This window comes from Strix uralensis, chromosome 5 (assembly GCF_047716275.1).
Source record: "Strix uralensis isolate ZFMK-TIS-50842 chromosome 5, bStrUra1, whole genome shotgun sequence".
In the NCBI taxonomy this organism is placed as follows: Eukaryota; Metazoa; Chordata; class Aves; order Strigiformes; family Strigidae; genus Strix; species Strix uralensis.
In genome coordinates, this window is record NC_133976.1 from 76874406 (window position 1) to 76886979 (window position 12574).

The 12574-nt window shown below is 44.3% G+C and overlaps 1 protein-coding gene across 1 annotated transcript in view; it reads right to left on the reverse strand.

Annotated features, from left to right (window-relative positions):
• The window catches only part of TMEM178B (transmembrane protein 178B), a 226866-nt gene extending 218266 nt beyond the window's left edge, over positions 1-8600 (reverse strand). The window contains exon 1 of the mRNA XM_074871793.1: positions 5298-8600. Within this exon, the coding sequence (XP_074727894.1) occupies positions 5298-5679 (382 nt within the window). The 5' untranslated portion in view covers positions 5680-8600. The remainder of the gene's footprint in view (positions 1-5297) is intronic.
• Between the last annotated feature and the right edge of the window lie 3974 nt (positions 8601-12574).

Consider the following 12574-nt stretch of genomic DNA (forward strand, 5'->3'; position numbering starts at 1 on the left):
GGAACAGAATCGAGACTTCAATAAAGTCCCTTTTATAATAAGTCCATTTGGAAAATGGTTGGGATTTCCAGCACACATTTCAAACAAAGCATCTGGATTCTTCAGTGTATGAAGGACACATGACAAAATGGCTGTCCTAATTTACCTGGCAAAACCATTGCATTTTAAAAGTCAAATCTACAGCATTGCCAGGTATTGCAAGTAGTTTTATGAAAATAATTCTTTTTACTCCTAGAGACAGCTGCAAGTAGCCTCTCTTCAGGCTTTTCCAATTGTGTATGAATAATCCCTCGTGACGGCCAAAGTAGTCCTGTTAAGCCTTTCTTCCTCAGCTGTACCGTGTATCTGACAAACTCAAACAGAGAACACTTTCATCCCAGAAATCTTGCATATTATTTGGGGTGGAGGTAAGCTGCACAGGAATTACTTGATGGGTTTTTTTTTTCAGTGGTGGCATGGGCTAAGTATACTCGCAATAAAATGTTTCAAAAATAGGATTTACTGTGACTTCCATGGATCTTGGGGGAAGAAGGAAGGTAAAAGAGGGATTGAAATAATAAGGTTATTGTAATTTTTTTTTTTAATAAAATTGGATTCCAATGGCAGGCAGCAGAGCCCCATCCAGATAGGTTTAACTGGCAGCCTTCCAAAAGTGAGATGAAAGGTCCTCTGAGTAGTAATTGTCTAAATGGAACAGACTCTGGTTATTGTGCAACTTCTTCATCTACTTTATTGTACCTTTGTAATTAAATGATGTAATTCCTTTTTTTCCTTTCTTGTTTTCCTCTTGACTAGTGCAGAAAAGCATCTGAGCAACATTGTCATAGGATGCAGACAGATTATGTGGCTTCCATGTTTTTTTCTGGGTCACTACAAGTCATATACAAGGAGTTGTGAGCTGTTGGTTGCCAAAGCAGGACATAAACTCTGCCTTCTCCCGACCACGAATGGACACTTACCTGCATTTCAACTCTCTGCTTGCTCCACTGTGGAGGTGGTTGGTTCACTGAGATTTTTTGGTAGGGTGAGGAAATACTGCTTTTGCTAGAAACTCAGTGGTAAACAGGCAAACTGTGGCTCTAATAGAATATAGGGAACACTATATTCAAAGGGGCTTTAAGCAGCAGGGCTGTTTAATCCACGGAGGAGACTGGACACACACCTGAGAACTGGAAGAAGCTTAGAGTATTGTGCTGAACAAACCCAGAGCCAGCCTTTCCTGACTCTGCAAGGCTTTAGGTATCAGGACTCTAGTCCCGAGATGCTAAAAGACTTGATCAGATGCAAAAGCAGAATCGGAGGACCAGCTTTGTAAGCTTTTTCATTTTGACTGGTCCTTCTGTACAAGAGCGCTTTCCCTCAGTCCAAGTAGCCCATTCACAGGGATAAAGATTATTCAGGTGAGTAAAAGTTAGCAAGACTAGGCCCTAAGTTTGCATGTTCAGCTCCAATAATTTCTTTATTGACTGTAATTTCTGTTGTCTCCAGTTTGATTTTCTTTTCATTCATGATAATAAAGAGAACAAATTAACTGCCTAATTTTGATGCAGCTTTAAACTATTCTTCAGGCTTTTGGTCTTATGCCTGCCTGCCTCTCACTGAGCATGCTTACTTGTGACAACCTGGTTTAATTCATTGCCTATTTATCTAATTGTATTATTTTGAAATATGCACCTGGGTTCTATGGAAATATAACAAAAAGGGATAGGAGAAATTTAAATAGGACCAACTATTTTATATATGCATTCATGTCTATTACATCTATCCATATGAAATCTGAAGTAACAGATCTCCAGTTTTTCTAGGAATCTCCAACATTAAGGTTTTTATTTATTTGCCAGAAAGTAAAAACTAATAAATACAGAATAGAATTACAGAAAGGACCCAGCCTATTCAGAAACAAAACTGGCATCAGAATACTGTCAAATAGCACAGGGCCTGATCCTGCCACAAGCCATTGCCTACAGCTTGTATTAATTTCAGCAGAGTTCATAAGCAGAATAACTGCAGGGTATTTGCAAAGCTAGTTAGGCTCTTAATGACCATTTTTTCTTATCCTTTGATAGACAAACCTATCATTCTCAATACTGGAAGTTTTGCCTACAGAAAAATGCAGGATCTGTCTCGAAATAAATGGACCACTTAGATCCTGTCCAGTTTAAAAAAAAAAAAAAGAAAAAAAAAAAAAAAAACACCAACCCTTAATAGCATTTACATTCAATTACATATAGCATTACACACAATATTTGGGGCCAGAACCTGCATTAGTTTATCCACTTCCAGAAGAGGTGTGCTAGATTAAATCAACAGCTGGCAGAGGAAGGAGTGTAAAAGCCCTACATACCAGTAACATCCTCTTTTATATGTTATTTGCCGTGGAGCTCATACAGACAGAGATTTCATCTGTGAAGGAATATGTACCCCAGTCAGGGTATTTGATTACTACAGGTAGAGAACATCTGCAGCTCTTCACAGCTGCACAGGGCACGCTCTGCCCAGGCGCCCACCCCTGCAACCTCCAACTCCAGACGAGTGTCTGCTGTGGAAGAAAAACTAGAAAAGCAAGGTGGTGCTGTTGGAATGAACCTAGAACACCTGACTCATTTTGAACTCACAGCTGTTCTCAAGATCGAACAGCGACAGCAAATGTACTTATTCCACTTTCATCATATAACAGGATCGTAGAGAAACAGTCTAGTAGCTGGCCTTAGGTAGGAACAGGGACGCTAGCTGACTACCCATGTAAAGCTGACTCCTTCTAAATCAGTGATTCCAGCACACAAGGATTTTTAGCAGATGTATATTTTACATTACTTTTTGGTAAGGGGAAAGTAGAATCCATTAGTTCTTTTTGATCTAACAAAATATAAAATGGACAAGCAATCCTACAATATCTCCAGTTCTATTTCTGACACACAAACAGTCTATTTTAGCAAATTGCCATTACATTTGCTTTTCTATGTTTTAATCTGGAGGTGCCAAAGGAACACACCTCTATAGCATTAGTGCCAATGTGTGTCTTATCACGGCTGAGAGTTACAGTACAGGTAGATCCTCACTCCGGAAAGACCATCAAACAAACTGTAATGTTGCTATTCAGTGTTACGATTCTTCCTCCTTTAACATTTCTCTCAACGTCCAATTAAGTTTGTTAAATGTGTATCAAAAAATGTTTAAAAGTAAGGAGTTACACACATCAATATTTGCACATACCTCCCTTATGTGCACAATTTGCACTTCCGACCTTGGGGAGCGACTCTGCGAAGTGGCTCTCTGGCCATCTGCAGACACACGTGTCCAGGAACAGGTGTGCGGGAATGCACACTGTACCTGAGCCCAGGAATCCCTTGCTGCCAGCTGAATGCTGCATATTTAGAGTTAGTTCACTATACACACACACACTCATTCACACACTCATACACACACATGAACACACACAAATTACAGCAGGATCTTTTGATGACTATCTTCTCCTGCATCTAACCACCTCAGCTTGAGTCGCCACACTTTCTCTATGGTTAACACTTAGCAGAGCTGCCGTTACTCAATGCCAGTGCCAGGCAATTTCAGCGGATTCTGGCAGGAGAAACGGATGTTCCTGAACCCAGGACAAGGCAGGCAGTGAAAGAGGAATGCCTCACTTATTTCAAAATGAAAAACCTCTCTAATAACTGAAACTCCATTTGCCAAAGGTGAGCTCTGGAGACATGTTTGCCCACTGTCAAGGTTGAATTTCTTTGTTTATGCCCTGAGCACAGCAAGCACACATGGCAGAGTGATCCAGCCCTCCATGGCCAGCCCAGCACATCCGCACCCTCACCTAGATGGTAAAGAGGAATCCCACCCTCAGCACTGAAACCAGCAGCAGGGCGCCAGGGGGCTGACAGGCTTTGGACACGTTCTCTTGTTCATTATAAATAGGACTGAAGCTACCAATTCATTTCATGGGGGTTGTTAAATTAGCAACTAGACATTAAGGGTCACTAGCAACACAGACAGGACCCCAGTTAGTGATCTAGGTTCCCTGCTACACCACCTGTTTGTACTGTTTCAGTGCAAGTCTATACCATGCTACTCACCTCTGCTGCTCACTTTTAAAACATACAGATCAAAATGTATACATTGGCAAACACATGTGAGAGTATATCCCTCGTGAATAATTAGCTTTAAGCAATAATTCCGCTTGCAGTGTCTGAAGAGGGAATTAATGCAGGCTATCAAGGGAGTTTGGGACCGAGAACACACTTAGAAAACAAGTATTTTTAAAGATTGCATGGTGTAAGAAGCAATGATTTCACTGCAATGGAAATAAACCTTTGGGGAATCATCTGAATGCAACAGAAGAACCATGGGAGGGAAATGTTTTGTTGTATGGAGTAAGCATGCTGTGTGGGTAGCAAAGATGCTGCCATCCTTTACTGAAATGCTCATCATCCTGCAAAAACATGTATCTTTTGTAGACAGGATGTTTAGGCTGGGCTTTATGCATATCTCCCCTTCCTACACTTCAGATCAAAGAAACATTTGAGGCAAACTGACCATCTCCTTGAACTGGTACCTTGGGCGAAAAAAGAATTACCAAAAGACAATAAAAATATAGCACAAAAATGCTACAGGCAGACAGATGCATCTCCACCCCAAGAGAAAATGATTCCTTTCTAACACTCCTAATAAATTCATGTAATGTTTTGTAGACATTGAAAATATTCCAAAACATAGCTCAGTGTAAACAGCAAGCTGGGTTTCCTCCTGCTCTTTAGCATTTCTCTTTGTTTACTCTCCATTTGAGGATAGAAAAAGCCTACATGTGAGCACTGCAAATGGTGTATTTCAGGACTGATGGGACATTTGGTAAGGGAATGATGAAATACAGACATATGTAGCCTCTGATAAAATCATATGTACTTTGCCTGAGTCACCAGGGTCAAACAAAATTTTTTAAAAAATCCTTTATTAATACTTTTTATTTGTATGTGGAAAATAATCTGATACCATGGTGATGGGCAGCCTATATTAAGCTGAGAAACAGACATGAGAGAGACATTCTGGGGTGTGTCTGCTCTCACCCCCACTGCCTTCTTGCTCCCAAACCCCACACCTCTGCAGCAGACACCCGTGGGAAACTGCCCTGGCAGTGCTTCGGGAAGCCATGCCCATCCAGGCCAGTTCACCCATCGCAAGGAGAGGTACTTGGCTAGAGATGCCAGCTCCCATCTGTGAGCCCAAATGGCTCTGCTCAGCCTCTGCTCAGCTCAGGAGGGCCTGGCACATTCATTCAGTAAAAAAACAGCCCTTACCTTTGGCAATCAGCTCCTCCAGCTCTTGGTCGAATCCTTGTCGGTGGCATTTCCTCCAGAGCCCCATGTTGGTCGAGTTGTACTGTCTGTTGCACTCGTCGACTGCGCTCATAGCAAAGATCTGCCTCCTGTTTCTTGCCAAGAGGAGTTTCCCTTCCCAGCGGTCCAACCTAGACCTGCTGGCCCTGAGAGGCAGGTTGTTGTTGGAGTTATAAATGAAGCCAGGATCATTTCTCTTAGTGGTGATGCTTTTGCACCTCTCTCTGTGCTTCCTGGCATCAGTTTCGTACCAATGGTCAGAGCAGATTGCCACAGCCAGCATGCCCAGGGCACACAGAGCTAAAGAGAGGCCAGCATACAGCAGTAACCTTCCAGCAGCCATACCTCAGCTTCACAGAAACACCATGGACATCTTCACAACAGGCAAAGCCCTTGAGTGTGAGACCACGCAAAAACCTCCGGAGCAGCTGCTCGGTGTCACTTGGCAGAGACTGCCTCAAACATCCCCAACTCCCGTGGCTCACATCCACGCTGCGGAGGGATGCTGAAAGCGCTACAAAGTTCTGCCCTGGAGGCAGTCCTGGAGTCTCATCTGCCTCTTCTCTGCGGAGAAGACCTGGTGAGGAGAAACACAGCCTTCCACCTCGAACGGCAGCGAGCCAGCGACCCGCCTATACAAAGATGTCCTGCTCCCCTCACCACCAGCACCCGAGCGACGGGGGCTGAACTGATATATCCACCTGAAGAGACCTGAAAGCTACGGCTGATCAGTCCATTAATCTCTTTCGATCTGGCCAGCTCAGGAACCCAGAAGAGATGGCTTTCAGATCAGCAGGCTCACCACAGCATCATCACAGGACATCACTGAAAAGTTCAACAGCTCGAGATCTCCTGCTTGCAAGCAGCCGGTTATCCCGGTTTCAGGAATGGGTGACTTGCCTTTTCTTTGTCAGGGGCTCAGCAAGAGCATCGTCGTCTGGACGGTCGGTCACTTGCTTGGGTTTAAAGCGGGGTCGAAGGGGAGGGAGCAAGAGGGGGGAGCAATCTGTTGTTGTTGCTGCTGCTGCTGCTGCTCTAAATCGCGGCTAAAACACAACCTCCCCGGCCGGGTCTGGAAAGGCAGGCGGCGTGCGCAGGTCTCGCTCTCCCTTAGCAGACTTCGCTGACAGTCACTGACATCTCGGCTTCGGAAACACCTCGGCTTCTCTCCGCCAGCCTTGCCATTCACTCGCCTGCTTTGCTCGTCTGCGCTGTCATCCAGGCAGCGTAACGCCGCGCTCCCTTCCCCCGGAGCGCCCCGGCACCGCTTCGGCGGCACCTCCCGGCTCCCGGCCCGGGGAGAGGCGGCGGGGGCAGCCGCAGCCCCGGGGGCAGCCGCAGCCCCGGCAGGACCGGCCGCCGGCCGCGCACCTCCCGCTAGGCAGCCCTGGCCGCGGTGCTGGGCCCCAGCATCGCTCTTGCACACACACACGCACGCCCCAGCACCCCCACCCCCCTCTCCGCCGGTCTCTGAAAAGCTTCCTCCGGCCCCGGCGCGGGGATGTGTGTTGTGCACAGTTTTCCTAACACGGCGGCACGTTAGCCATCTGCAAGATGAAGGCAGGCGGGCAGGGCTACGGCTGGCTGAAAGGATGCGAAGGGATGGGGAGGGGAGGGGGGTCGGGGGGAATCAAACCAAAACAAACCGGCGGGCGAGGGGGGAGAGGGGGGGGAGAAGCTACACACCTTACACGGGGAGAGGAAGGCAGCCCCTAACTGTTGTCAACAGCTTTCGGTCTGCACCATTTCTCTGCCATATGGCCCGATCTCCACGTCGGAGCTGAGATTTTTTAGCTCAGCAGCTTCATACGAATCGTATCCCCAGCATCGGCAGCTATATATTCAGACATATTTTTTTTCTCCTTAAATTTCCACTCCCTCTCTCTCTAATGGGAATAACTCACCCATCTTGTAGAGATCAAGTGCAACAGAAGGCGAGCTGGAGTCCCCAAGCTTTAGAAATCTCATTTCACCGTTTTTAACCCAAATAAGAGCAAATCCAATCTTCTGTACACCTGGGAATCTTTCCTTGTTCAAACACCGAGCCCTGCAGCCTTGGCTAAAGCCTACAGACAGAGAATACAGAGCGCTGAGCCAAAAGCCAGTGATGTCACCCATGCAACGTGAGACTCATTTCTTATTTCTCTAGCCTCCTTAAAGATAAACTGCACCACTTCCCAGGCAGGAAATGTCGAAGCCTTACTTTCTTAAGAAGGGAAAATGTAAAACCTGGATTTAACTGGATCCTGCTCATTCTTGGTCACAAGCCCTTACATTGTGTCAACCAAATCCAAGACAAGTGGAGCTGTTTCGTACTGCACCAAAAAATCCCCAACCTACTACGTAACACAGAGCGTGAGCTTGAAAAAACCCTGGATTCAAGACCTTCTGTGTGAACCAGAAAACTGAGGCCTTCAGACTCTGAACTGTACTGTTTAAAAAGGAAATAAGCACGGCCATTTTCCTTGCATCAAAAAGCTCTGGACCCTGGCACACCTTGGCCTGTGAGTACCACAGCATCCTGGAGCTGGCAGAGGGACCTAGTGACCCCCATCCAATGGGGCTCTCACACACCAGAGACTCCACAGCATGACTAGCAAACAATGTGGTCACTCCTACTGCACCAAAAAGTCCACAGCCTGATGCCTCTCCAAGGACAAGGGCCGCAAAAATCTACATCCATGCTGGATCCTATCAGCTTTTGGCCCCTAAAGCCCAAGCTGTGTCATCTGAATGGAAAATAAGCACGGCCTTTATTGGAGCCCCTGGGTTGGGGATAGCCCTTGGCCCTAGGAGGGGAGTACTGGGATTTTGCTACATTTTAACCCTAGCCACACAAATTGTACTTGTTCCAGTGGGGCAAACAGAGGGGGAACATACAGCTCTTCGTGTATCAGAAATACATCCTTAGATTTTTCTTGTGCAATACAGCTGCATCAGAAAAAAACACATGGCTGGATCCTGCCAGGTTTTGGCCCCAAACTAAATCGTATCATCAAAAAAGGCAAGACAACTCCTTCCATTTTACCAGGCAAAAACTAGGTCCCAAGTCAGCTGGGATTTTCAGCTATGGAAGGGAATCTCTCCCATTAAACCATTTTTAGTTTGAAATGTACTGTATTGTCTAACCCCCTCACATGATTATGAAACTCACAAAGGAGAATCGATCATCCAAACCATAGACGTTGTGGTCATCTGCATCCTCTGAAACAGCCCTATTGCAAAATTTCAATGTTATGTTATGAATACTAACTGTATCTGGAAAGCTCTAGATAAAGTTAACCGTTCTATTGAAACAAGGCACTGGCTTAAAATTTTTTTTGCAGTAACTTCCCTTTGTTGTTCATAATAAAAGCAAGTATTTAAGAATCTAAGGCTTTTTAAAAATAGTTAAGCACAGGTGGATCCACTACTATAACTGGATTTTTCAACCAACTACACGTCAGTACATAAAAATTAAATTTTATACTGGCCTTGGAGCAGCCATACTTGTCATCTGTTCAGAGATAAAATTTGGAGGCTTGTGGTCAAAAAGCTGCTCGTTCCTATGAGAAGATGGCAAACAGGTTTCTTGTATTGCACCCACACAGAGATGAGAGTGAACCTGGATTTCTTTGTCAATTTTTAGCATCAAATCCCAAGCTGGAGGATGAGAACAGGGAACAAGCCTAATTTTACCAAATGTGGTTTTTGGCTGATAGGATTGTTGCATTTTTGATTTAAGGACGAGAGTCTGCTACATTTATTCTCTATTTAGACTGAACTGGAAGACAAAACTAGAAGATTTGGGATAAGAGCACAATGGAGGATGCAGCTACTAGAGTTGTTTTTCTCATTATATTGTCCAAAGATACGTTAGGGGACAGGAAAATCATATAATGTAATCATACCTACGTTTCCTTTCTAGTTAAACATTAGGATTACAGTCCAAAGAGCCAAGATCTGGTTGGACCCAGGCAGGTCCAGGTGCCAGGTTTTTCTGTCACACTCCGAGGCAGTAAGAGAGTTCAGGGCAGGGGGACTTTTGTACCTGGAGAAGCCAGACTTGTTCCCTCTTCTTATTCTTAAACGTGGGTTTGAAAGTCAAAAATTGGCATGCAGTTCCAGGTTTTATCTTTTTCTCTGAAAAGGCATTTCAGTGGCAGTTTCTATGCATTTTTATTTTTTTGCTTGCATTTGTAGCTTTATCAGATGGCAATCTATATCCTCCTGCAAGTCACCTTAAATATATAAATGTAGGAGAAAGTGTTGGATTTCAGATGAGCTCCACTTTAACTCTTAGAATTAAACATGTCTCTCCATCATCATCCGTATCCCCTTCTTTTCAGGAGGGGCAGAACATTGCTTGCTGCAGGCATTAGGAACCTCTCCTCTGTCTCTTCCCAGGATTATTATAGACAGCCCCTTCTCAGCGCAAACAGATCATTATTAAATTCTCTTCCTCCCACCCCACCCCCGCCTCACCACAGGGGAAAAAAAAACAATCCTTGTCAATCTTCAGATGAATGTAAGCTGAGAGAAAGACATTAAAAAAAAAAAAAAACTCCACACACACTTGGGCACGCTACATCGAAACTGCTCCCTCCAGTGAATTAAGGGCATCTTGGCAAAGGGAGGTATTCATGGGTCTTAAATCAATCAGGGAGTGAAAATGCAGTTTTAGTGAAGGATTGAAAGCTGAGGCTTTCCTTTCTGCAGGTTATGATTTCAGTGATCTGGAGGGAAAGCTAAAGCACATGGGTGCACAGGAAAAATATCTGAAGGCATGGGACAGAGAAGCGGAGCCCGGCAAGTCTGTTCAGAGCAAATTCCTTGTGACAAGCCGTGCGCTGCCTGCTGGACCTCAGCACGGATGTTATCTTACAGATAGGGCCAGTCTCCTCTCCATTCCCTCCCAGGATTGTTTCCATTTTCCTTAGCATCCTCCAACTACCATCACCCACCACCTTCCAAGAAAGCTGCAGATACAAAAGCAAAGAGAGTGCCGGTACCAAGGTACACACAGGCAGGGTGCTGGGTTAGAAGCGGGGAAGGGCAGAGTTAATGGACAACCAATTGCAATTTTCTTTTCTTCGTTTTTTTTTTTTTTACATCAAAATGACCTCCACCATATTTTTCTTTTCTCCTCTTTTTTTTTTTTTTTTCTTTTAAAGAAAAAGAGTTCAGTGCCATCTAGTGGGGGAGGGGACTGAGCACGTCAATGTGCTTCCCATTTCTAGGGATCTGTTATCGCTCACTCAGTTATTCAATAGGGAGAGATGATCCTCAGTATTTCCCATCTCTCCTTGTGATCTCCATTTCCCAAGAGGTGATGTTTAACTTACATGGGCTCCAGCCTTCATTCTTTGTAATGAACCACCTGCTGCAGCCAAAGGAACTTGTACTAGTGTTGTATTTGGAGTAGCACTGGCTCTGGAGGCAGTTCGCCGCTCTAATTACAGGATTTCAAATACAAGACAGTAATCAAACCAAACACAGATATAACAAATTATATCTACTAATATTTTTTATCATTCCAATGCACCTTGGATACTGGTGTGGGTGAATCCCCAGCATGCCAGCCCTTCTACTAACACAGACGTAAAAGATGTCGCCTATCCCGTAGAAGCATCTTATACTAACTCCCACAAACACTTGATGCATCAGTCAAACAGGTTTTGGGGTGTTCAGGTGACTCACATCCAAGCGGAGGCTCTATAAAAGAAGATCTGAACCACAAAACGTATAAAAGTTTGTCATCTGAAAGCTGGGCATCTAAACCAGTTGTTAATGCTCATTCTATTTTTTTTTTCAATAGAGAAAGGCTTTTCAGAGGGAAACATTAACCAGCTGCATAAACACGAGCTAGCCGTACACACACGCACACACAGACAGACAGACACGCAGAGATTAGGTAGACAGCTATGCACACACTAGTGTTTTGCTGTGCACACGCTCGTGTCTAGTTGCACGCACCAGCACCTAGCTGGACGTCTTCTGCTCTCCACCCTGCCAACTCCCAAAAGGGATTTGTTTTGCTCTCTCTAAAAAAACCATTTGGATTGCAAAGTTAAACAAGTTAGTGAATGCCAGATTTAAGATCACCCGTGCAACATTAATTCACCCCTTATGCAAACACATTATGATACAATCTTTAATTACATGATTTTTGTTTCTATGGGTCTCCTGCTTTTTTCAGTGCAAAGGATGGATGTTGCTCACTTAATGAATGCTATTCAAATTTTCTCCAAGCCTTATCATCCAATGTGTGGTGCATGTACTATTTACTGCAGAGCATCCAGATCTTGCATTGAATACAGAATGATTAATTTCCTCATGGGCTTTTCTATAGTGGTGTTCTCATTGTAGTGTTTGAGGGTTGGGGTTTTTTTTACAAACATCAATGAATTTATCTTCACAGCTCCCTGCTGAGGAACAGAGATAAAAGCCAATATTTTCAAACATGTCAGTGTGTTTTGGGTGCTCAATTAAAGAAGCTTAGAACCAAAACTTTCAAAGTGCTTTGCACTTTCCTTTCTCAGAGAACAGCTCCCAGTCACCTTGGCTCTAGACCCAGTGGGCAGTATTTCTCAAATTAGTGCATGGGTGACTGAAACTGGATACACAGAAAATGGGGACCCCATGGACAGTAGTCAGGAAGAATGTAATTTATTTGAGTCACCTAGCTTCATCATAGCAACTCTCACAAAAGGTGAAATAAAATCCAATTTTCAATTTCAATTTCAATTGCCTTAACCATGTAACCATGTTTTTTCCTACCTGGAAATTTGTCTGCTAGGCTCACTACTCAGCCTCCAAACTCTTCACTAAATAGCCACCATCTCGGGACTGTAGAGTCCTAGTTCATCCGTTATCTACCATGGAAACAGAGTTTGTGTAGAAGGTAGGATCTGATCATGTATCTTTCTTCATGAACACAAGACACAAATGAATAGCAATAGGCAATTTTTATTCTGGTGTTTTCTCAGAGTCTTGATTTAGTGACCTGAAGTTGTGACAAACATGCATGCATGAGCTGAAACAGAATTAATCAGGAGGTCAGGGTCTGAATGGAGTGTAGCATCAAAAGAACAGATTTGTTCGGAAAGGAAGCTGGGCAGAAAGTGGGAAGACATATAAGTGAGTGGTCCTATATCATCTTCTTCAATAAAGCTGAGGGAATGGCCAACACTAAATCGCCTCACACAGAGACAGGTAAAAGACAGTACCCAACTAAAAAGAACCACAGCATAATGTTG